General features: G+C 38.1%; 1 protein-coding gene across 1 annotated transcript in view; it reads left to right on the plus strand.

Annotated features, from left to right (window-relative positions):
- The window catches only part of LOC133992184 (protocadherin-15-like), a 149,116-nt gene that overhangs the window by 110,108 nt on the left and 11,543 nt on the right, over nucleotides 1-27,465 (plus strand). Inside the window, exons 24-32 of the mRNA XM_062430890.1 lie at nucleotides 2,246-2,355; nucleotides 3,438-3,578; nucleotides 7,137-7,264; nucleotides 14,093-14,308; nucleotides 18,205-18,293; nucleotides 19,440-19,616; nucleotides 21,424-21,642; nucleotides 23,180-23,188; nucleotides 24,533-24,652. Of these exons, the coding sequence (XP_062286874.1) occupies nucleotides 2,246-2,355; nucleotides 3,438-3,578; nucleotides 7,137-7,264; nucleotides 14,093-14,308; nucleotides 18,205-18,293; nucleotides 19,440-19,616; nucleotides 21,424-21,642; nucleotides 23,180-23,188; nucleotides 24,533-24,652 (1,209 nt within the window). The remainder of the gene's footprint in view (nucleotides 1-2,245; nucleotides 2,356-3,437; nucleotides 3,579-7,136; nucleotides 7,265-14,092; nucleotides 14,309-18,204; nucleotides 18,294-19,439; nucleotides 19,617-21,423; nucleotides 21,643-23,179; nucleotides 23,189-24,532; nucleotides 24,653-27,465) is intronic.

The raw sequence follows: 27,465 nt of genomic DNA on the forward strand, positions 1-27,465 counted from the left end.
TTTTTTTTCTGCGAGGATACACTTCTTACAACTCTTCATCTTCAGTGTGGGAAATTGGTTTCTTGTGAAGTGCATTCCTATAAGGGGGGAGTTGTGCTATGAAGTAAAAATCAACCCTGAAGGGAAACTTAGGCTGGCCGTGTTTTCGTTCTTTGCATCATTTTATTACTCTTGTAGTAAAATGTGTTGGAGCTGAGGGGTCAGTGAAGATTAGAGATGAAAGCACTGTAAAACATGTTATAAACACATGCTGGAGGCGATTAGACACCTCCAGTCCGTGTTTATAACTGGAATTGTTAAGAGTATCAGTTCTCCAAAATACCCTCAGACACTATAACACTGACACTGACTGTATAATAGAATCTGACTGTCACACATTATGTGCAAATGTTAGTCCCACAACACTGTCACAGATTGATTTCTGCTGCTGTGAGTGATAGTCAAACTTTGTGCAGGCATGGTGGCTTTGCAGTGTACTTTCAGATGCATTCAAACCTCGTATACAGAGATGAAAAAAAATTGGCTAGAAAGCAGCCACAGTATCACAAGAGGGTGTCACAGTAAGATGACATTATCAGCTTAAATCAGCCCTCACCGACACACTGCCACGGCAGGGTTCCCTGCTATTTATGGCAATTTTTGTGGAGAGTGGTGACAATCATATCTGCTAGATATGATTACACACTTCTATGCCTGATAGTCAAGCATTGTCATTAGCTGTGGCAAAGTCCCACTTATCTGGGGGAAAACACTCAAATCTGTTCTCGGAACAATTTGTGTTGCATTTAACCATCATTTCCTTTGTTCGGATATTATTTATTTATCTCATCAGAAAACTGGTGAAGTTGTCTGGCAGTAAGATTTTAGTCGAAATGCCTCTGCTCCAATTTGCACAAAGGATATTATATTCAAAGAATCTGATAAATTAATCAATCTAATTTTCCACCATCTTAATTACACTATGTCAGCATTTTCTGTTGAATTTTTCCTTCCATTCTATTTTCAAGTAGCTGTTCCTGGTCAGGGTTCAAGTGGCAAAATGACAAGCAAAAAAGCCCAAATGTGTTTTTCCCCTGCAACTTCCTCCTTTCTACTTGTGAAAACCTCCACTTTCTCAAGAAGCTGAGAGATTTAATGCTTCAATAATGTGCAGGGTCTGTCAGTCGTTTCCGAAACTAAGGGCGCAGACAACCTTGGCTGGCTCCCCTCGTGACAAAGGAGCAGCAGCTCGATACAGAGGTTTCTGTGAATCGCTGAGCTCCTTGCTTTATCACGTACAGTGAGACCAGCCAACCCGCAGAGAAACCTCATCCTTGCAGCTTGAATCTTAAATCTCATTCTTGCGGTCACCTGAAGCTTGTGACCGTAGTTGAGAGAGCCTTGCTTCATAGCTCAGCTCTCTCTTTACAGCTACGCTCAGATAATTAAAAAAAAAACAATATTACTGCTGCTGATGCACCTAGCCCACCTGTACTCAGCCTTGTGAGTGTCCTTATCTTCACTTTATTATTATTGGATAATAATAAAGTGGGGGTAAACCGGGCATCAGTCCAAGCAGTTGTAGATTATTTATATTTATAAGTCATATTTTTTTCCCGAAACTACATTTTGCTATTTTAGAGGGAAATTGTTTACTTATTCATATACCAAGGAGGAAATGATGTGCTGTATTGTTAGCTGGAGACCTTAGTTAAAGTGAACAGAACCAACAAGCAAAAAAAAAAAAACAGTTTCATTTAGATGCTCAAGAAGTATTTATTTTTATTTCTTATTCAATAATTAATTAAATCTATAATATTCTTTGACAACAATACTCAACATTTGTCTCTCAAAGAATTAATTCTTAAGAGGACAAATAATATTGAAAATATAGGAAAAAAAATAGATTAAAAAAAACATGTATACAGAATTGAAAGCACTCCTGGGCAAAAATCGTGCCTATGGCAAAAAATGGTTGAATTATTTAGCAAACATTTACACAATCACAGCAGTTTATGCAAACTCTGTTCTCTTACAATTCAGTACTAAATATTCTATCTTGTATTAGTCTTACATTCAATTAAACCTCACTTGAAAGGTTTGAATTTAGTGATTGCAAAAATGTATTATTTTCTAAAATTGCAGCAGCCTTTATATCTATGTTTTTTATACTCTTGATATTTGAATATCTGCCACTGTGAAACTTAATTGATCTTTCAAGTCTTAATATCATTTGTCTTGAGATTTTTCATCTATGTCTTTCCAGGTTTCCCCCAGTCAGTGAGCTGGCTCCATTTGGCACACCAGTGGGGACTATTCTAGCTGCTGCTATCAATCAAACCATCTTCTACTCCATTGTGGGAGGAAATGAACAAGGTTTGTGCTACAGATCATGTACAGTACCATGCAGACCATTGAGCCTGCAGTTTTCTCTTGTGCAAAACCTCCAAAAGAATGTTTTTACTTTACAAGATTGACATTTTCTTTCCCAACACTCCCCACCAAACACACTCACTCCTATTACAACACAGACTTTGTGTTTGAAATACAAAGCCCCCAAATTCTTGTTTTTTGTTTATTTTTCTAAATAAAGCAAATATATTTTTTGCCATTGTCTCAGCTTTGACAAAGCCTCATCTCTCGCAATCGCAGAAGTCCACAAACCACATTTCCATAATGAGAAAGAAAAAAAAAACTGCAAGACAATCTAAATTTCTTGTAATCATATTTTAAAATAACCTGGAAAAGCTCCCAGATTATTTTTGAAAATTGTGCAATGCAAGTCACAGCCATGGGTACTGTTTTTTCCCTCCTTTTCCTAGAAGTAAAAAATACATTTTTGACATACTCAAAACCATAGATTACGTTTTACACTTGTTGGTAAAGTCTGCAGAGCATAATTACACCCTGGAAGAGAGATTGAGTACACTAGACAGGTGTGAGGTTATCTTTAAAAGTAGGAGAATGAACAGTGTAGAAGGAGGCAGACAGTACAGTACGTTCTTACCCACATGCACCTCAAGTGTTGCCGTAGTGATCATTTAGGCTATTAGAATCACTGCATTTTTTTCTGTGATTTCCTTATTGTGCAAAGACTGCTCTTTTTCTCCAGTGCTGCCTTTCACTACAGGCTGTTAAAATATTTTTTGCTTCCAAGTCTGTATAATTGAACTCACAGCATTTTTGCAGATTCTGTGTGAGAAAAGTGCTAAAAAGGATCTGTTGAGCACTGCAGTTATGAACAATTGGCAATGGAGAGTAAAAGGTCCTCAGATGAAATATAAATGCATTCAGTTTTTACACCTACAGAGTAGCATTTTAAAGAATATTCACCTAGAGATGCGTAGAGCTAAGAGTACAATCCAAATACACTAACTTTTAGTATTATTTTACCAATGTCTTCCTTTTTTGGCTTTTTTTTAACCTTTTTTAAGTGCTCTGATTTTGTTTGGTTCCAGGTCATTTTCAGGTGAACAACAGAACAGGCGTAATCTTCACAGCTAAACCTCTGGATTATGAAAATGTGACCAGCTATGTCCTCAGGGTCCAGGCAGACTCTATGCTGGTTGTCATGTCCAACCTGCGCGTGCCTTCTAAAAGTAAGAAACAGCAGCCATTGAATAGGTGAATGTTGAAGTTGAGAGGATTGTGGCAGGGATGAAATTGTGTTTCATATGATTCCAGGTATTGCGCTGTATTTAATCATAATCTGCTACTGTGACAGATTATGATTAAACACAGTTGCAGAAATTCTATCAAAGCCTATTTTTATTCATCATAATCATTTTCATGTTTGCCATAATTAAGTAGAGCTATTTTTCATTGCATTTTTGGACGCATGTGTGGATTATTACACGCTTCTGCCTTCTCAGAGTCACGTTTAAAATGTCAAATCATGATAAGCATGCACAGGCAACATGGGATGTGCTGTTTAAATGACTGTAAAAGTACTGTGTACCACTTCTTTTTTTTTATAAATGCACACTGATAGGCTGTCGATTTGGATTTAAAAAATGAAAACGTTGTGTACAGCCTGTGATTGGATGTTCCGTTCTCCATTCAACATTGAATTAATGAGTTTAAATTTGGATATATTTGATGGATATATTTTCCAGTTTATCGGCTGCTCTCTCAAATCCACCACTGTTGATCGTTTTGACTGACTGTTTGTCTGATATGTCATCTCCATACAGTCTGGCTAATTTTGAGATGTCATATACTTTGCTGTCCAAACACGTCATAGCCTCCTCCTGGCTACATCCCAATGCCTTCCCGATCTCAACTTCTTTGAGTCTTTGTTGTTTGAAAATGATGAATCGCATATATTGGTTTAATAGCACCCACTTTTAGATCTCCTTGAAGGCATTCATCATGTTGCACACAGAAAGTGGTGGAAGTCCTTGAGGAGAGCATGACAGAGAAGTTCAAACCTACTTCTCCAACTGTGCACATCTGCAGCAATCACTTTATCAGTGGGTTGCATTTATATATAGTCCTCCGACCACTAAAAGTGCTTTGTACTGCACGACAACTTTCACCCATTCACACACACATTCATACACTGCTGGCAGAGCCTGGCATGCAAGTTGCCAACCCGCTCATCAGGAGTTCTAATGCTCATTCACACACACTCTCACACACCAATATCACACAATTTGGGGCTCAGTACCTTGCCTATTGACACTTCATTATGCAGACTAGAGCATTGAACTGCCAATCTTCCAGTTAGTGGACAACCTGTTCTAACTCCTGAACCACAGCCGCCACAGTAAATAATTAAATATGACATTATTGTTGGACTTTTTGTTTCAAAATGTTACATAATTTCCAAGTGCACTCGTCATCACAGAAGACATTTTTAGACCATTTCGATTTTAAGAATACTGAGACCTTCAGTCTGTGCTCATTAAGTGGCCATGTTGTATTATCGCTAGGCTCTTTTATGGCAGTTTACCAACAAAAGTTTGTGTAAGTATGGATGCCTTTCTAACTTCAAATAGGGTCTATACTTTACTCTTGATACATTTGCGGTATACAAATGAATAATCAATTACCTACTTTACCTGCCTCTTACTCTCTCACATACTAATAACAGCAGTTAAAATTGCACACACATCACATATATGAAAGATGTAGAGGACACTCTCACACACACGCATGAGAGAGAGAGAGCGTCCTTGGCATGTGCAGGCTAACATCTTCTTTTGGCAGACTGCAGAAAAAACATTTATTTTCTCACTTGCCTCACTTGTATTATTTAATGCAGATTAGGGCTCCTTGACAGGGAACATATTTCTTCTCATCGAGTCTTGATTAAGTTTAAAATACTGGACTGGTTTGTTAGCTTTGTTAGGAGGAGTGCATTGTACACTATATGTAAGGAGACACACATTTGATACTGCAGACAGCAAAAAAAACTAATATATTCTAACTGATAATGCACTCTTCCGCAAACTCAAGCTTACTCTATATTAGCAGTAATCCTTAATGGTGCCATTTCTTTCATGTATCTTTATGAGCATGTGTGTGAGAGGAGGGAGGGAGAGACCGCATTTATGCCAATGTGTCCCGATGCTCTGAGGATGGAAAATAGCCACTTTCAACAAAAGGGGGTAGTTTCTGTAGAAAGTGGCTTTTGTGACAGTAATTTGATGTGCTGTGTTTTTGTTTGTCCAGCTCCCCTGGTGCATCCTTTGCTCCAATGCCACTTGACTTTACATTTTTGTATGATGCCAGAAGAAAAATAGTCCTTGACACTGCATATTTTTTACCTAAACTGCAGTGTTGGAAGGACTTTGCACTGTATATATTTATGCTGTACATTGCATAGGTGTAACTGTGACAAATTAGGGGGTGAGTTCTTATACTCAGCGTGCATATTCTCCGTATAAAGGGGCACAATGAATGATTCAAAAGCCTCACAAACAAGGCCAGTTAACCAGCAAATTCAGTATTAAAATGCTAAATGCTCTGCCTCCTTTCATCCATTTCTTTTTTTACTGTTATTTATAATTTTAAGGGAATTCCTGTAGCTTATTATCCCCAATAATATGCAAAATGCTTGTCTGATAAACTTTCAGCACCAAGTTGTGGAGAAAACAAACTCCTCAATAATACATTATATGAGGTATGCCTCACTTTATTGTTTGTAATTCAAGATTTCATCATCATTTATTTATTTATTTAGTAATAGAGTCATATGTCACTCAGAATGCGAGTGTCATCACTAATTGGTTGATAAACAGAATGCAAACTGGCTCACTTGTTTTCCTGATATACTTACTGAGGGCAGCAAAAGAAGCCAAAAACATACTTCAGTCTCAGCTTTTCTCAGTCAAAATATTTGCTCTAATCAAAACAAAATTAACCACCTCTTGATTGACTCTAAGTTCTCAGCTATTCCACAATAGCTTCTCACATTAGGTTGGGTTCTGAATAAACAAACAACTGAATGATTCCACTAGCGCTCAAAATTAAAGCAAACCTAACTTTGCTGTTTTAGTCACATTAACTCTTTTCAGTCAGTGAATCTGATTTCTTAATATAAATTATAGTTTAAAAAACTATTTTATAATTGGCCAAAGCATATTGATTTAGTATAAGAGAACCCTTTCTCAGATTATATAAAACCTCACAAATATTGTTATTCTGAAATTGGTGTTGGCTAGCCAAGAGTATATTATCAGAAAAAAACCTTTGTTGACATACTGTGATGTTTTGAGCAACAACTAACTTGCAGAATATTCTGGGAAATGGTTTCAAGCCCTGTTTGAAGTTGTGGACCAGCTGATGACCATGAAGAAATCATATTGACATGGCAATTTTTGAGGCTAAATTATGCAACATTTGATCAACAGCAGTTCGGATAACTTCAGAGATGTGTTTATTCAACAGCAAGTGGCCATGATAATATAAACTTCTTTTCTCCTGTGTGTCCCAATTCTTATTTTGTGAGAGTGCAGCAACCTTGGGTTATCAGACGCTTGAAACTGAAGTGCACTATCCTTGAATGCTGTGCGTTTTTGCTTCATATTAACAGACACAATAATGCTAGGTCTTATATTGCTCAGTGTAGAAAATGTAACTTTATATTTATGGCTGAAATGAATGATTTCCACAGCACTTGACTTTATTCTGGTACCATTTGATCTTCGCAGCTAACACAGCCAAGGTGTTCATTGAGGTGCAGGATGAGAATGACCACCCTCCAGTCTTCTCCAGGAAGCTCTACATAGGCGGAGTGACAGAGGACTCCAAGATTTTCAGCTCCGTACTCAAGATAGTGGTAAGAAATCTTAGCTGCAGTTGCCTTTTTTTGTATCAGCATATGTAGAAACAGGCTGAAACTAAATTGGCTGATTCTGCTCCCACTTCTTCAACACTTATCCTGCAGCCGTAGTGGGAGAATTCATCCGATCCGCTCTCTGCTGCACAGTTTCATCAACGCCCACCCCCCCATCACTCTCTACATCTCTTCCTCGATTTCACTCTGCCCACTGTCTGCCTTGTCCACAAGCAGGTGGGATCAGAGTGAGCTGAGCAGTGTAATCCCAGTATGTTCACAGAAGCATGGCTGGACATCCTGTCTGATTATCATCCTTTGCTGCAAAGGAGGTTTCACTTAGTCATCCGGTGTATCATACTGTATGTCTTTTTTCAGAATGTGTGGGTGGGTGTTAGTGTATACATAGCCTTGTGTTTGTGTACAAAATCCTCATTAACTAGCTTCCGCAATGCCCACCTGGATTGTCAGCTCAATACTTGGCATACAGTCATTTATTTATGCGTGAATGGACAGCGTGTCAGGAGAACAGATTTGTATATTTGCCAAGGATTTAAGATTGTTGTGTTTTGTTGGGTTTATGTTTCCAGTTTGCTTTGTTTTTTTCACAGGGTGTCTCATTTGTAATTGAAGGATACAAAGAGGTTTTAAAATCATTGCTGGAGTGCTATTCCTGTAGTTGCAATGATTTGATTGCATTATAAATAGAAGTACCATACAACCATCCTCTAATGTATGTGTACTCCACATAATGAGTATTATACACTATATTTATTTAGTTTTAAAGCATAGTAAATGACACAAAAATCAATTAAAGACTTGACTTTTTGAATAGATTGGCATTGGCGTTAGGTCAATGGGAAGGTTGTAAGCGTGTGAGTCACAACAAGTCACCAGTTACCCTTGGTCATGATGTTTGACAAAGAGGCAGCTGGTGAGCCATGGTCACATGACCATCAAGTCCTGCTTTTACACTATGGCATCAAAAGTTCACAAATATAAGCAGAAACTTGGCTGTGGAAAGCCTTACACATGAACACCATAATCTTCATTTTGATGCTGTATTTCACAAAGAGTCTGTGAAGTGATGCTAGAAAAAAGCAGCGTTTGAACTCTCTGGTTTTATTGTACATGAGAGTGTTGTTGCAGCTGTCTGATGCAGCTTCAGTTTCTCCACTGATGATTTGCTCAGAAATGTGAGAGTTGCAATAGTCCAGCAAGTCAACAGACCAAGATTGAGATATATAGTTGGGGATAAAAGTGTTTTTTTGTTGATGTAATGCTATCAGTGTCAATAATCAGGACTCCTTTTTTGTTGCAATATAGACAACATTGTATTATCATCTAGTCCGTAATAGAAGATATTCCATTTTATTAGACAGCTAACCTGTACCTTAAACCTGATTTGGTTTAGTTGAGAATTATCCATAGGATGATAAAAATGATGTCACCTGCCACAGGAATGTGCATCATGTAACTATGTATTACAGGTTTTTATGAGCAACTTTTACAATATTTTGAAGGTTAAAGGCAACTTTATCTCTAGCGAATTGTAGCATGTTTAAATTGAACTGGGACACAGCCAGAAAATGGCAGGTAGTTTTGAGCATAATGGAAACTGGACAAAGGCCAATGGTGTGCTGAGAATATTTAAGAACATGAAGCAGGTGTAATATCTTGCAGGCAAATTGAGGAGTACAAAGGTTATGATGGGAAAGATCCAGATGTAGAAATTCGCCAAAATCATCAAATGACACAGCAGAGGGAGCTGTCACTGCTCTTACTGGGTGAAATGAGCTTGTCCTTGATCTTAATGTTATAAAAACAACATGGGGTAAGGCAGATGATTCCATGTGAAGGAATTCATATATTATTAATAGGGCTAAAACTGTTTTTAATTTTTGACTTATCTACCAATTATTTTCTTGATTAACAGTTCTGAAGTCCAGAATATTAAATTTTCTTAAATCTAAAACTAAGAAAACCAACAAATTCTTACATTTGAGTATATATAATGAATAAAGTTAATAATAAGTGGGGTTTTTTGCTGGAAAGAATTACTTTAACAATGAATCAACTATTCAAATGAATTGCCCTTCAATTAAATAATTGATAAATTGTTGCAGCTCTAATCATAAGAGATAACTATTATAATAACAATGTTCACTAAACACATGAACACCTGCAGAGAATGACAAACCCTGTAGTTTAGGCATTATTTGAACATTAACTCAACCTGATTATTACATGTACATTAAACTTAGATAAAAACATTAAACCACCATTACAAATTCACTTTGCATGCCCAATGTTTGTGTGTTTTACATTGCTAAAAAAGACTGGTGTGAAAACACCTCAAGATGAAAAAATGGTTTAAAAAAAGGTTTATGGACACAAGCTGTGACATGCTGTGCACTATTCCTTTTTTCCTTCTTTTTTTTTTTTCTTCTTTTTTTTACATTCCTGCACCTCACATTCAGCCCCTGTGGCTTCTTGAGAGTTGAAAGAAAGAGCTCAGTTGGTAATATATTCTTAATTATGGTACAATTATATTATCTTTATTTTCACAATTAATCAGATCCACAACCTGTAATTCAAATGCATAGCTCCATCACCAAAATGTGCATCTGCTCCCTAATTGATTGGCAGCTCCCAATGGTGTTCGCATCAGTAATTTTACAACAAATAATACAAAATATAACAGGCTTTGAGAACAGGATATTCAAGGCAGCATGTAGTGCTGTGTTAGATGTTTTTGTGATAAACCCTTAAATTATTAAACATTCAGAAATAATTATACACTAATGGGCTTAAATTGTTATGCTTGAGGCACACAAAAACTCACCTGAGCATAACAAGATGCAGTATGAGGGATAAAAAATACACAAGTATAAATCGGTCAGTGACAAATAAGGGTTGGCAAGATGAGCAATTCAAAAATGTCATAAAAACTTATTTTAAAAGCATGCGTCAGGTTTGTTAATATGCACATTTGAGTTTATGTTGTTTTTTATGTAATTTGAAATGACATTTGCAACATTCTTTTTTTACCAAAAGTAAGACTGAACGTTCCTGAAAATGTCCAATTGGATAACCACAAAATAACGATAAATATTCAATATTATCCACCTACATTGTATTTACAACAGTTTTTTCTAAATAACTGTGACAAATACGGAAAACATAGTGTTGCATTGCAAAAGTAAATAACATGTATTCCACATTTTAGTTTACATTTATTTTCTTGTTGATAATCAGATTTTTATGAAAAAATACTGGTTACAACAATTAGACACTGGGTTGCATCAATTGGTGTAACCAGTATTTTTCATAAAAATCTGATACATGCCTGACCATGTTCCTTTTACAGTCAAACACCATTGTTTGTTGAAGAAATAGACACTGAAAATCAAATATGACAGTCAACAAGACTCAGTGAACTTGGTTTTTCATGTTATTTCAGTTTAGAAAAAGGAACATCTGACAATGATTAGGGTAAACTCTTGTATTATATTTTAAATCCAGTCAAGAAACAATCATTGTAATTTCATTTAATAAATGAACTAATCTCTTCAATTGTAAATGATGTGCTGAAAAAACATGTGTTACAACAATCATGGTAATTTCATCTTAAAATTTACCTCATGTGTTGTATCGTAGAAAAAAGAAAATAATCACCTGACAACAAAAACTCATAAGAGAGAGAGAGAGAGAGAGAGAGAGAGATGGAACCGGTTCCAGTCTTCCATCATGAGCTTGGAACGTCGTGAGTTCAGAGGCTCTGGCTCAGAGATTATGCTATTATATTATAAAGAGGGCAGGTGGTTGAGGCCAGGTGAAGACATTCTTTCCACCCAGCTGTTTCATACAGCAGCATTAGCATTCACACATGCTCTGTGACGTGCCACTTTTTCCTTGTTAGAAGATGGCATCTAATGAGGAAAATCCATTTTATTTATTTAGTTTGATTGTTTTAGTTGTGTTTATATTTGTAATGAAATAACAGAAATGTAAATAATTTATGATCTACAGATGTTATGTTTCAGTAACATTTCTCCTTTAAATGAATCGTTGGATTTTTAGGTATTTTAAAGCTACTGTACATGTTCAAAACTATGTATTTTATGAGCCATCTTTAATTAACATCATAAACTACTGATATCTAACAAAATTAGCATCATAAACTACTGATTTTTTGACTAATTTGTCCTGTAACAGAAAAGCATTTAATAGGACTCAAATGATGTAAGCAGTTATACGATTTTGACATTTCATTTTAAAATCAAATTTGACACCTGTGTAAGGCCATGTCTTTGAACTTTGAAATGTATTTTTTAAGGTAAATATGAATTTTAATTACTTCTTATGAATTAATTAAGTCCAAAAAACGCCAATTTATGAATAGGCTAATTGTTAAGAGCTTCTAGCCTTGTCAGGCAGCAGTTGTGATCATCAGGGGTCCTTTACTGTAAAAGGATCTTTTTCACAGCAAACCTTTGAACACTTCATACTGGCAGCTGGCAACAGCAAACTGAATTCAGCCAATATTAACAGCTGTGGATTTTGCTTGTGTGTTAAATTATTCTGCACAAATTAAACTGAAACAAACAAGGTTGGAAGTTGTTGTAGTTTGCACATAAGGAATGTAGAGCAAAGTTATATTTTTTGGAATCATGAGATGTCTGAAAATAATGACTGATTAATTGTGCTCCTCAGCCAAGAACCTCTATGTAAAACCGATTTTGTGTAGGCTCAGACATATCATTAATCCTGTATTTCCCTTAACTTGGAATAAACACCAAAGTGTAGAATTATGGGTCAAGTGCTATGTATAATTTCCCAGAGGCTGAGGCTTCTTTAGAGTATGGTGAGTGTGCAGCATCTGTATTCAAGTTAAATGTTTATGAAGCAGAGCTTCATTTTCTCTGCAGATAATCATTAGAAATATCATCAACATTTGTTGTATTCTGACACTTTTGACCTTCTGCTGTTTCGCTCTTGGTCCAAAATAGTGTAGTCAAATTAATCACATGTAGTCACAAGTAATAAGTGGCAAGTAAGTTTATATAGCTAAATGAACCTTGCAATGCCACAAAAGGTCACCTTAAAATATCCGCTGGTAAAGTCTACTTTCAGTGGTGTGAAAAAGTAAAGTAATGAATATTTCATTAACAAAGCAGAACTGTGCTGGTGAGAAAAATCTGATCATATGATTATACTTTGCTTCGTTTGGGAATTGCTTGACCTTATTTTTGAAAAGGTAATGATCTGAATTTAGCTGAATGACATCCACTTATTGTCAGCTGCATCCTTACGTGCTTGGCCTCTGTGAAAAGCTTTTTAAACAAGAAGAAGATGCCTTAAGCTTTCAAATCTCTTCTCTAAGTTTATTTGTCGGTGTACTGAAGGATTTTTATTGCAAACCATCAGGATCCTTACACAAACCTCACTCAGTAACAGTTTTCCCTCCAGCATCTCTAAAATGTTTGCCTACATAAATGATTCTGGTACGCATATTGGCAAAATTGTCTTTACCCAATCAGGATATCTCACTCTGTTGATTTATGCAGCCCTTTCATTGGGAGCTTGCCCCCCCTCCCATCTGCCAATAGCTGGAGAAAAAAAGAGATGGCTCCTATTTATCGGTGTCAGTCGCCAAAGAAAAGTCCTCTGAGAATTGATGCCTACGTATGAGCTCAATGTCCAGTCAGAATTTGTGCCTCAAAGTTTTTTCTTTGGTTTTCCTATGATGGCATTAAGTGGTTTGACAAGCTTCGTATAGAGTAGAGACCTTATAAATTATACATTGTTTTTGAAGATTAAATGTTTTCTTAACCCTGCCATACGGTTTTTATGATTAATGAAAAAATGGGGCAGAATTTATATAACAAGGGGAAATATCCCCTATAGCCCATTAGAATAGGTTATCCTGGGACAGGCTGCAGCAGCCACGTGGAAACACTTTTTTTTTTCTCCAGGTAAAATTAATGACTCCAGGTAGAGATAACTCTTGAGCCTCCATCTGCAGCCCTTTCCCTCATGCAGCTATTTTATGTACAGCAGAACACCTGCATGAGGAAAAAAAGCTATTATCGCCACCAATAGGAGGACATCAGTTGAAAGCTGTAGTCTTTTTGTGTGAAACGGTCAGTGGTTTCCACTCCAGCCATCTGCAGTTTAGCATAACATTATAATACATTTGATATCTCTGGATTACTATAACAACAAAGTATGGCTGTATCAAAAGGATAAAAAACAGTCTTTGTCTAAAGAATACTATATTGCTTTGATTATTTATATATTTAGTGATAAATAACAGCAGGATTGTTTCACTGTATGGGCGTTTAGGGTTAAAATCAACATTGAATCACACAAGGAAAAAAAGCTTTCCTACAATGTGCTCTTCTCTCTCTTCCATTTTTCACACATATTGCATTTCTGGCCCAATTTCCTGGTGTCACACTGAGCATTTTCTATCAGCTTTACAGGGCAAACATTTCCTGTGACATTGCTGATTGGTATGTGGCCAGATTAGCCAACATCATGGTCAAAAGCTCAAGCAACGGTTGTTGAATGCTGGTCATAAAATATTAAAGCATGTGTTCAAATCTATTCAAAAAGAACCAAAATAACTATTTTTTTCTTTTTCTTACTGCTTATAGTATAACACATTGATGTGTTCCTTTCTAATGTTGTGTGTGTGTGTGTGTGTGTGTGTGTGTGTGTGTGTGTGTGTGTGTGTGTGTGTGTGTGTGTGTGTGTGTGTGTGTGTGTGTGTGTGTGTGTGTGTGTGTGTGTGTATGTGTGTGTGTGTGTGTGTGTGTGTTTTAGGCCACTGACAAGGACACTGGGAATTACAGTGCAATGGCATACCGCCTCATTATCCCACCCACAGCAGAGGGCCAGGACAGCTTTGTCATTGAGACGTACACCGGTATCATCAAGTCAGCCATGATGTTTCGAAACATGCGCAGGTCTTACTTCAAGTTTGAAGTTATCGCCACAGATGACTATGGAAAAGGTCTCAGCAGCAGTGCTGAAGTGGTGGTAAGTGCCTTTTATACACAGTGTTTGAATTTACATAGCAGCAACCAGACACTTTGATTATTGAGTAATCTTGGGATTATTTCCTCAATAGATCATTTTGTTGATGTGTATATTAATATTTTCTGCGATTAGCAGTCCAGAATGTAAACATGTTCATATTACTATCCTACAAGACAAAGAAAAGCAGAAATTCCTCACATTTGGGTGGCTGAAACAGATCATTTGTAAAAACTGATTCATTAATTATAAATATACTTCTTGTAAGTAATTTTTGCTGATAGACAAATCACCTGTAATCAACACCCACTGTATGTACTGTACTATCTCTGGATGGTCTTTATGATTAAGACTTTAAACAGACAGATACACAGTACTTTACTTTTACTGTTCAGTACACTGGTGAACACTCTCTTAGTCCTTGTCAGCCGCACACCAGTGGCATATTGATTGCACATTGTGTGTGGCTTCCAGTCCACAGCATGTAATCTCTGCAGTGAACTGTCCTTTGAAGTATGGAATGGTCTGTAATGTCAGCTGTCTACAGTTCATTGATACAAAAGACCCTTATTAAACGGGCATTTCCACTGATTTACATGTCAATGTCAATTTACTACTACCGTGGTCTGACAAAAAAAATACTGAAGTGACCTCATGTGTGAGATTATACTATACTCTATACTCTACTCTATACTCTATGTTTTGAGCATATAATTTCTTCAGCATGTTTTTCCATGCTGTATGTGTGTATTTATGCAGATAATGCATATCTGCCTGTCCCGGAAGAATCATCCCTCCGCTGTTGCTCTTCCTGATGTGTCTTCTGTTTTTTCCAGTTAAATGGGTTTTTGCAGGGCCCTTTTTTTTGCAGGGGTGCATTGCATTGTGGGACAACAGTGTGCCTCAACAGCACACTCAAAAATCAACATGTTTTTTATATTGGATACTGACCGTTTTTAGTATATTATATTTTGTCTCTTTTTCAATGTGAGCGCACTACAGACTTACAACCTGCTTAAAGTCACTGTATAGTAGTATGAATGTGGGGCACAGCTACTTTCAGGTTGCATTATAGTTCCAGCATAGCCTCCATAGTTTCAAAATCTGTTTTTGCGTGTGTTTTTACTACAAAGTAGCCTGGGCTATTCTAAGTGTTTTCAGTTTCATCCATTTTTTTGAGGGTCTGAAATGTATTTCACATTTTAGCTGCCAAAGCTCCACTGCCTTATACCCTCTCTAAAGCCCAATTTCCACCAGCAAGTCACCTGTCACGTTTGAAATCAATCGGATGAACGGTTCGAGAGATATGCGAATAACAGACAGACAGACGTTCCTGTCATTTATAGATAGATAGATAGATAGATAGATGGATGGATGGATGGATGGATTGATAGATAGATAGATAGATAGATAGATAGATAGATAGATAGATAGATAGATAGATAGATAGATAGATAGATAGATAGATAGATAGATAGATAGATAGATAGATAGATAGATAGATAGATAGATAGATAGATAGATAGATAGATAGAGGCTATTTTTACAATTAATCTGTCAATGGGCCAGATGCAAGAACCACTCGTACGCACAGATTCGTTCTCAAACCATGCGTACGAGTGATTTATGAGGATTTGCCGCATTCACCAATTTCCTCGTATTTTGATTTTCTCTCAGGGAGGAACAAAATTTACGAGTGATGCAGACCTGTCGTACCTCTCACGCACAACCAACCTGCAGTCCTCCAAAGCAATAAAACACGACTGTTACTGTCTAATTGTCTAATGGCAGTGTGCCAACGATATCATGTCTTTTGGGGGAACTCAAATTTTTTCCAGGGGGGGGGGGGTTTGACATCATATACTATAAGCAAGATATGATAATCACTTAATGAACACATAACACCTCCACACGGGTACCCTCATCTCCAACTTCTTCTGCCGGCTTGCCCTGCGTTGTCATCCCGGTTGTTAGCAGGTCTGTGCTGACAGCAGTCCGGCAGCAGGTGTAACATCAGCAGTTGAGCTTCAGAATCAACTGACTTGGATTTTCTTTTTAACATCACTGTATGCTGACTACCACTTAACAGAGAAATGAATAATGTCGATCCGCAGGCTGAGCGATTATTATATTGTCAGTATTTTAGAGACCCCTGAGTAATGGGTGTAAACTACAGGGGATGTGGGCAATGAGCAAGTGTATAGGCTACTATGTCCCGTTCATTAAATTGCACTTCTGAATCCATAATCATGATGACATTACTCTGTTTGTAAAATAATTAGGCTATTTAGTATAAAGAAGTAGGCTATTTAACAATTTAGGTAGATCAGTCATTTAAATTGACAATTGAAACTATGATATGATGCAAGCTTACAATATAAATATTAGCGGCCGAAACTACAAAGCGACTTGTCCTCTGTTACTTTTCCACAATATAAACTGACTATTTATTAATAATTGTTATTCATTTAATTGAAATATTGCTTATCGAAGTAATAGTTTAACTCCCTGGCTGATGACATAATTCATGCTAATTCAGTCATTTTTGTTTTTATTTCTGCGCGCAACAGCTGAGACAGCGTTCACAGCACGGGTCATTTTTCCTCATTCTTTGTCTTTCTCAGGACCTTTAATTCCACCACTAACACTAAATAATAATATGTGTTTCTGTTGATCTATTTCTGAGAGCGGGGCCTCAGTCTGAGAGCTCGTAAAGTTCTTATTCTTAGTCTTTAGTGCCATTTTCATGAATGGAGCTTCTCCACAACCTGCCGGTCGTCTGACCTTATTTGGTATTTTGGGGGCGTCATTCATGTTAATTTACTATTCTCGGGAACGCGCGTTCATTTAGAACAGGTGGGATTCATCATGTTTACGAAGGTCATTTACGACTGTTTCCTGCTGATACGAGTGTTTGGTGAATCCGACGTGGCACACTCGTAAATTCCACCTCACGAGAAAAGTACGACAGATTTAAGAAGAAAAATACGAACATATTCTTGCATCTGGCCCAATATGTATCAACAAATGCCTGCTGTGAAAAGCCATCTCTTATTGCATGTATGCAGGAGGACATTTGTTTAATTTGTTTTGGGTAAACCTCCACTCTGTTTTGCGTCATACCAATCTGTTCATTATGAGCCTTTTTTTTGTGTGTGTGTGATTACTCAGTACTAAATGTCTTGGATCTAGCCTATTGAGTTTTTCACAGGGGGTACAGTACATTCAATATGTGGCCTCTGCCCCTAGCTTATGATCCAATTAAACTGTCTTTCAGCTTTGTGTATTAACTGTGCATACACATGTCCATGATTTACATTAGTCTGTGTGTGTATGTTCGTCTAAATTTGTGTCTTTGTCACTCTTGTTTCTGTGTGCATTTTTTTTCCACAATAATTTCCCCACGCGCCCGCTGTGATTGAGTTCAGCTTTGTCCCCAATTCAATGCTTATCTTTCCTGACTGTGGGCAGGCTTATTTTTCGTTTCAGTGAAATATGTCTGACTAAAAAGCCTCTAATGAGACAGAAGGAGGGTCTGGGACATTGCCTGGATATGAGAGAGCGACGAGTGCTTAACCATGATGCTCGTTTATTTTCAAGGGGAAACCTAATTTCACAGGAGCTGCACGGGAGATTTGGCTTCAGAGCATAGAGGCTGTTGCCTATGCACTTAACTGTGGCATCAGAATTAGGTCCTGTTAAGTCTGCCGCATGGCACCAATACAAGCAGCCAATTAGGAGGTCTCATTTGGTCCACCGAAAAAAGCATTTGAATGAGTCAACCAAACTCAAATTAGGACACATGTGGGCAACTAACCTAATCACGATCTATCTGTATTTTCTGCTCTGTTTCACCTTTAGTCTTTTTGTTTCTTTCTTTGTCTCTCATGGGCTCACAGGTTTCTGTGGTCAATGCATTGGACATGCAAGTTGTTGTGTCTACTGTCCCACCCACTTTAGTTGAAGAGAAAAAGGAGGAGCTCATTCGGTAAGGCAACATTAAACATTATTTGAATATTAAAGTAATACAAAATTGCTTTTAAATGAGAATAAACCAATATCAGTGTATCCATCATGCTGGAGTACATTTTTGTGTGAATTTTATCAGACAAGCTACTGTGTACTTACAAAGTGAAATAGACATAAAATATATATCTGTCACCAAATTGACATCACAACATTTCTTCTCCTGCTCCCATCCATGCAGCATATTGTTTTCTGGTTCATTTGCTGGCCCACTAATATTCCTTTTGTTAATGATTTCTTTGGTAGAATTGACACTGAAGTAATTGCCTCTTTTTGTTCTGTGCTTTACCCACTTTGATACAAATTGAACATGGTTCAACGTGGCACCTTCATTTGCATATACAATTGTTTTTGAATTACTGGAGTGATTTTTATGACTCACCTTTGCCAAATAACGGACGAAAATAACCATGGACTAATTGATTTTTTGAAACTTGTATTTTGTTTTTTACTAATCATTGATCAATCTATTATAAGCACAGTTTAGTCAGTGAGACAGTTGAGTCTATCCTCAAGAGTCTGCTGTTCCAGTCCAAATTAATTAATGATAGAGATTCATGAAACCATATTTTTGTACCTCTTGGAACACAGAGTTTAGTGTAATTAGTAAATCTGAAAAGCAAATGGGTGTTAATAGTTGTTTTTCAAGAGCTTGCTGTGTCTCTCCCATACAAGTGATACTGCTCCTTAGGCTGAGAAATACACACATTAGTCATGCTAAGCTCTTTGCAGTGATGTCATTCGAGAGTTCTGTGATTTTGCACAGTGCTGGTGATGATCCAGGGTCATTTTACCTGAGTGCTCAAACTGTTTATCCGCCTTGGCAAAGGCAGACGGTAAAGCTTTCCTTTATTGGCTATAATTTGAGGTGTGGATTTCTCCCTGCCTGAAAAGGATTATCAGGGCCTTGCTTTGCCAAGAGCCCAGTGAGAAGCAAAATGCTGCCCAATGGGACAATCATTGCCAGAGTGCAGTACTTAAGATTGGTGGCTCTTATATTGCTTCGGCCCCAGAGGTGCCAGAAATGGTTCACTGGTTTTTGGACAAAGTCTGGATATTAAATGCTTTCATTATAAAAGTCTGACTTGTGGTTTTGTGTTGGTTTCAGTATTCTGGAGAAACATGTCCAGGACCAGATTCCAGGTGCCAAGGTAATTGTAGAGGCCATCGGGCCCCGTCGCCATGGTGATGGCTATGAGCTAGAGGACTACAGTAAGACGGACCTGATGGTGTACGCCATTGACCCGCTCACAAACAGAGCCATTTCACGCCAGGAGCTCTTCAAGTGAGTGGGTGAATTTTATTACAAGAAGTACAGTCCCCACTGTGCTGCATGTTTTCCCTGTAGTCTCTCTTCACCCTCTGTCCATACAGTGAGTCAGCAAGTATCTCTGTCTCAGGCTCCCCTTGGCTTTCTTTTCTACTGTGTCTCCACTTTTTCACTACTTCAACTTTTTTCATAAGGCTTTGAGTGAAGTAGGGAGTATTTCAATCAGTCTATCAACCTTTCATACAAGTGTCTCAAAGGTTATTCCAACAGCCTGAAGATATGCCTGCAATGCATTTTATTCCTTTCTTTGAGGATATAGAGAGACAATTCCTGTGTGCCTAAGATGATGTAGTAACACACTGCGAGGGCATGTTCACGTGCTATTAGAGCAGCACAGAAAAGTGATTACAAGACATTTTTCATCCCGTCAGAAGAAAAAATATCTCGGCTGGCACCTGAGAGCAATCTTACACTCAGCTTTCTCATGTTTTTTAGCCCTTTTGTCAGACCGATCAGACACCAATCTTAAAAAGCCCACTATATCAGAGCATGAGAGTTGCCAATCAATAGCAAGCAACCCCTTTCTTAGCTGTCCCATTCACCCTACCAATTTGCTCTCCTTTTTTTCTTGCTTACCTTATATTGAGTTAACTGACACCATCTTCCGTCATTGTTTTTCCATATCTGGTTACTACCAGTTTATTACCAGACATTGTGACACTTTCAGTTCATTTGAAAATCCTCCACACAAATGACATCCAGAGGTGTTCTCTATGTGTTCTGAATTAATCTATAAACATAACCTCTGTGTCCTTAACCATCAGAGTAGCACTATAAGCTTTTTAAAGTGGATCGAGAGGATTGGGTTACAGGGGCGGCACTTGAATCATAAAAAAGCTTCTATTTTTTTTAAACAAAACTAGTGACCATAGCCCCTTATCACAAGTGGCAGCTTTTGAGAGACCCAAGCTAATTTCAAAAGAGGTTGGTTACGTCCCTGCTATAATAAGAAACCACTTCCTTAGATGCAGATACTGTCAGGAAAATCATTTAGACTTGAAGAGAGAGGCTTTTTATTTATGCACTGCATGTCTGACAATGTTGTGGGGTAATTGCATGTTATATATCTGCGACTTTACCATCACAGATAACAGGAGGGGAAAGAGAAAGACAACCTAGTGAGGGGATGCTTGCATTATAGAGTGTCCTTATGCCACCTTGACACAAGCACTCACTACCATTTGAGCTCTCTAGTGGATAGATTGCCAGTGAGGCCAGTTAATAACCTTCATATGCACTCAGTTATTCACCTATGGAAAAACAAAAACGACAGTGATTGGATGTGGCAGTGGGCTCACTCCTTTGCACTGCAGAATTTGAGAACCACTCTGTAACAAATGGTTATTGCTACAAAACACTGGCACATGAATGGGTGGATTGCTTTAGTATAAAATTGTATTTTACCATACTGTATACTATATAATACTGATGAAAATGTGCCACAGATCTGTGATTTAAACATTGTAGAAATGTAAATCATTATATTTAAGAAAGGCCAAACCAAGTTTTTAATTTCTTTTCATTAATTCTTCTTTTGAGAAATGATTTCAATGCTTTAATAAATGTATTTCTTTCATAAGAATGCAGATCTACAGCTGTTTTATCATTGTTCATAATGAACTGATCTAAATTACCAGATTCCACTAACTATGAAATATTTGTCCCTCAGAAAATGGCATACTTCAACAAAAACATTATGTTCGGGAGTTTACGAACTTAGCCGCTGTGCTTCTTCCTCTATCTTCGGTTTTGTCAATCCCAGATTTCTCGATGGGAATGTCCTGGACATCAACAAGGAGTTTCAGCCGCACCTTGGCGAGGGTGGCCGCATTCTCGAGATCCGCTCGCCAGACATTGTGGCCAGCGTAAAGAAGGCCGCCCAGGCTGTTGGCTACACAGAGGGAGCTCTCCTTGCCCTGGCCATCATCATCATCCTCTGCTGCATACCTGCCATCCTCATTGTCATGGTCACCTACAAACAGTGAGTACTCTCGCCTCAGTAATAATCACCGGCTTCTGTAATCAATTAATCATCCTTAACTGGTTGTCATGAAATTAAGAGGGAAATGCATTTTAATTAAGTCGACCATCATTTTGGGAGATACTGAGTTTAGCTAAATCATTTGCTACTCACAAACAAATCAGATATTTTAGTGTTGGAATGTAAACCATTGTTGACATCCTGTAGAGTAGAGCCTGCAAAACCACAAGCAGCATTGTTGAAAAGTGTATTTGTCAAGTATTTAAGATAAAGCGAGAGTCCCTCTTGCTTGGTTGCTGCCTTCTGTGTGTGTGTGTGTGTGTGTGTGTGTGTGTGTTTGCATCTCTCCCTTCCTCTCTATCTCTTTCTCTCTCTCTCTCTCTCTCTCTATCTCTCTCTCTCTCTCTCTCTCTCTCTCTCTCCCTCTCTCTCTCTCTCTCTCTCTCTCTCTCTCTCTCTCTCTCTCTCTCTCTCTCTCTCTCTCTCTCTCTCTCTCTCTCTCTCATCAGGCATGCTGACTGCGCACTCTGCTGGGCTAATCTCCCTGCTCATGCTCTGTGAAAGCAGATTAATTAACACTCATTTGTGACAAATATCTACAGCCAATTGTGACCGTCACAGTGCGTCTTCACGCTACTTAATCATCTCTGCCCAACACACACACAATAAACAGTGCTCTCTCTTTCTGGTTGACTCTATCTCTGTCATTCACATGCACACACTGCGGTTTACAAAAAATATGATGCCTTTATTTACTGCATCATTCAGATTGGTAAATCAATTGAACTCTTGGTCAGCAGAAGTAAAATTCTTCTCTCAACTAATCATTGATATGCTGCAAGTGTTCCATGAACAGTCATGTTTGGGAAATGTTTATCCATGGCAGATGGGTGGAGTGGTTGCAAATGCACAGGCTGAGCACACAGCGCAAAGCTGCCGATGGTGACATTACAGCTAACACACAAACTGTCATAGCAGATGGGGCTTTGTTGGTGGCATTACATTACTTTGGTAAAATTAAATGATTTTGGAAATCATGTTCTCATTTTTATGTGTCAACATAATTCATTTTCTCCTAAATTTGGGAATGAATATAATATTTAAAATATGAATCTGTTTATTCATGTGGAATAATTGAATATTGTTGTGAATAAGTAACGGCAATATGAAGCATGGAAGATTCACTTAAGAAAAAGGCAATGGCTACTTTTGCATGTAGCCCTGCAGTCACTGCTGGAGGCTTGAGAGCCTCCTACTTTGCATAGAAATTGGAGAGAAAATGCAGAAAGTTTTCTCCTATTTTATGGTAAATTGGTGAACATAATATGTTATGCAAAGATCTTCTGTTGTCTGAGTCAGGATTTTCTTACCTTATGTGTGTTTATGTTCAATAAACTGTAAAGTTTGCCAAAGGACCTCCCAACATTAAATAAGTCCTCACATTAATGCTGTATGAGGTTACCATCTTGCCAAATTATATAATTATACATCTTTTTGTGTCCCCCTTCTCTCTCTCTCCTCTCAAACTTATCATCAGGTTCAAAGAGTAAGTAATTATTCTTTTTCATGTTTTACAAGTGTTCGCTCTTTCATTGCTTGAAGTATGTGTGCGAAGATCAGTTTCTCTCATACTCATTATTCATTAGTTATTTAAAAATGAGTTGAATGTGTGAAGATGATGAATAAAATGCATGCTAATGCCACCCTTTTAAAATATCTGCTGCATTATGACATAAAGCAATGTTTATTCATCTTGTACGTTACTGAATCAATGTTAAATTGTGCCAAACAGTTCTAATTCATGTGGAAAATCTCTTGAAAATCAACCCAAAGTCAACATAGTTCTGGACTAATTGTCTTCTCATTCAACTCTAACACTACACTCCTTAGTCTGATGCAAACCCTTGATCTTATCCTCATCAGTCTCAGCAACGTACACATAAACCGCTTGTGCATAAATGTTAGACTACGAGTTCGAAAAAGTATAATCCTGAAGAAAGTTACTGGTTCAAAAAAGTATAATCCTGAAGAAAGTGACTGTAAAAAGTATAGTTTAAGAAGGCAAAAGTTAAGATCTACAATCACAACCTTAGTTCTTTGGTAACATACTTTGCGTCAGTTGGACTTGGCTCACCTGGAATATTAATCAATAATCTTCACAGACACATAATTACAGGTATTTTTGGTTTTGTCTTTAACAGCTTAAAAAAAGGTCCAAAATTGGATAGTGGACCTCATTTTTGCGCTGTTTTGTTCTCAATACATATGTAAAACTTCATTAAGCTATCATCTTAATACTATACTATGATACTATATTTAAATACTAAATCAAATCCTTCCCTGTGGTGTTAAACAATTACTAGTACTGCCAGTCTGACTAAGAATCAACTCCTGCAGATCCATGCAGCTTTCCAAGTAAACAGTCAGCTGTTAGTTAGTTAGTTAGTTAGTTAGTTAGTTAGTTATTTAGTTAGTTAGTTTATATTGCGCCTTTCACAGACCCAAGGACGCTTTACATACAGAAGTTAATCAAAACGAGAGAAAGAAAAAAAGCAAGCAAGGAAGTCCTTCTCATACTTTCTCTAAAGTCTTTTTAGTTATGACTGAACATAGTTGTTTTTTAGTTTTACCACCAGTGACCGGCAGTTGCTTGTTTCTGAAAAAAATCCTTTTGAAAACACATGGTTAATTCCTGGTAGAGACTTCACACATAAATGGTGTGACTGGCTCCTCACTTTTTAACCACACTACACTAGAAAAGAGTTAATTGTTGGTATTTTGGGTTGATTATACCTTTAGATTTGTGTATGAAGTGTGTTGTGTCGTAGATATTTGCATGTGGACTAGAAACATTTATCCGGGTGACTGTAACTGATGACACTTTGCACAGGCGACAGGCAGAGTGTGCCAAAACTGCCAGGATTCAGATGGCTTTACCACCCGGAGGAAAAGCAGCTCCGGCCAGTGCTCCTGGTGCTAACCTCTATGAAGAGCTCGGTGACAGCAGCATGTGAGTCAACCCTGACCCTTATTATCTTTCTCCCGTCCGTCTATCCCACCTTTTCCCATGATGAGCAGGTACTGTATCACATTCTGCTGGTTCTTTTCTTTGGATATCAAGTCCAAACTAATAATAGGACTACTACTTTCTTGATATATTGTCAGCCTCCCCTACACCAACAGCTGTGTCAGATTCAAAATCATATCTATACTTTGTCCTAAAATGACCACTGGCAACTCTGCATAGAATATCTGCCCGCTGCTTTAGACATATTAGTAACTGCATCAGTGCATCTCTATGCTCTTGGGCTTTCTAACAATGTACACTGCAGCACAGCTGGTGATTAGACTTTAGCTTATGTATGTGTTTCTAATTTGACTGCGTATGCATTTTTGCAAGATCCTCTCTCAAGGTAAGAGTTCAAGTTCATAACAGACGCCATAGTATAATGGACATAGAAACAAGTACAGAATCTGGCATGTGCTTTATAACTGATTTTGCAATGAATCACTTTAAACGTTTACTTGGTTAATACCTACACTAAATGCTTCATGAGCTTCCGTATATGTCCAGAATGTTTTGCTATCGGCAAAGTCAGATATCGCCTTTCATTTTAAATGCTACTCTAAATGTGCAATGAAATGTTAATGCTTTCGGATTAAATGAGGTTGAAGTGAAACTGCAGCCCTGCTGGTTTAGTAATTTTGATTTACAGCATTTTAAAGCAATAATGCCACTAACATCACAATTGCCATTGGGGGAAAAAAAAGAAAATGGAAATTTTAATGGTAAGCTGTAAAGAGCTTTTGCAATGTTGACAACAGATGTTGACCAACACTCAACAAGCAGAAGCTTTTGATTCTGTAGCAGGAGAAATGCTCTCGTGGGGATTGAGTGTTGTTTATTTGGAGGTTATTTTCTAGATTGTACTAGGAACAACAGGAGGTGGTCCTATAAACAACCACTTTAAAACACATTTAAACTCCATGCGTGAAAGGTTTTTGTAAGCAGAAAGGTGTAGTGCCCGAAAGAGTGTCCGTGCTTTGTGTGTGTGCATACTCTCAGATGCAACTGTGCAGTATTTATCCTCATAATGCAAAAACATGGTGTGATTACACTTCATCTATGTCTTAATTTTTAGTAAAAACCTTTCACATTTATGTTTTAGTCTTCTTACCATCTGTCTGTGTTTCTATCCTCTCCATCATTTCTATTCCTCTCTCTCTCTGGATTCAGACTGCAGTAAGTAATCCCAAAATACATGTTGTGCAAAAGCGATGAATAAGATCAATATTATCTGTAAATATAGCACATGAGCAGCACCCTCGTTACCCCTCTTGCTTTTAGCTTTTGCTGGGCATTTACTAAACCTTTATTAAGATGGTCCAATTTTGATTTATCATGAATACCCTTGTGCGTGAATACATTTTTGATTTTTTTGTGTTAATTGGCCTTGGTATTGTGGTAGCAGCTGCAAAGGTTTGTAGTTTAGCAGACGCAATATTTAAACGGCAGTGAAACCCTTGTACCCCCATGTGGTCAGAAAAAAGTGACGCTCCCTTTGTTAAGAGGCACTGCACTTCAGTAGATACGGCTGTAGTTGTCTGCTCTCTCCCTTCCCATTAGACAATCTGTCTCTTTTTTGTGTTTGACTGCCCTTACCCTCACATCTCTTAGTGTTGTGACTGAAAGCATCCCTTAAAGCATCCCAGTATGGGTTGATATGAGTTATTTGTATCCTACTGTAGCTTTGGAGTACAGCTCAGGATTTTCTCTGAGCATAATAATTTCACAATTTCAATATTAATTTACATCACATTTGAATTCATGCTTTAGCACATGGTGTAAAGTTGAATACTGGACCATATTCAGTATTTAGCTACTTAAATCAATCAGCTGATTGTTTTGTTTAATCTACTTATAAAAATCTGAGAAATAGTCATGATACTAAGTGATACTCAGTAAAGATGCAGAAACAAATCAGTGCTTTTGCTTTTACCTCACCCTTTTTACTTTGCTTCGCTTGCCCTTAAACCATCAATTTTCACCTGTTTCAAGTCTTTTTTCTTCTTCACCTCCACCTTTACTGGGACAGGGCTAAAAAGTCTGTCATTGAGGAGGGTGACCACCAGAGGATTCTTAGCACCTTTGCCTGTCGCGCCATTGCAGCCCGCAGCAACGGATCACTGCATGTCAACTTACCCAAGTCAGGGAGCAACGTGACCTTCCTGTCTGATTACAACCCACTCACCACCCACAACCCTGTCTACGATGACACCAGTCCCCTCTGCAGTCCTGATGTCTTTAGAGGGGGGAAGAGCCCTTCTGAAAAGCGGTTCTCCTTTTCTTCTTCACACTCAGAAGGGTCAGGGTGTGTCTCCTTCAATGCTGCCCACACTGAAAGAGGGCTGCACGGTTACGAGATGTCAAGAAGACAGTCCCTTATGGACCCGGCCGATTGGGAGCAGCAGATATTCCAAGCAGCCATGAGAGGCAGACTAAGGCCGGAGAGTTCTGCCACACTCCGCCTGAGTGGCAGCATAGATGCCAAGTTGTCAGTTCGTGAGCAGGCTAGGCAGTTTGAACAACAGGCCCTCCAGGAACAAACCCTCAGGCAAAACAGTGGCTCCCAAGGCTCCTTCTCCCCGATTCTTGTCAGGGATAGAGATGGCACTGACGTTCTGGAGCTGACCTCAGAAGCCCTTTTCTCCATCATGGATTACCCCTACAGCCCCAGCGTGGGCAGTGATTTGCCCCCCAGCATCATCATTACTCAGGGAGAGGACTCATGGCCCTTGCCTACCCAGAAACCGACTCCGCCT

This window comes from Scomber scombrus, chromosome 12 (assembly GCF_963691925.1).
Source record: "Scomber scombrus chromosome 12, fScoSco1.1, whole genome shotgun sequence".
Taxonomy (NCBI): domain Eukaryota; kingdom Metazoa; phylum Chordata; class Actinopteri; order Scombriformes; family Scombridae; genus Scomber; species Scomber scombrus.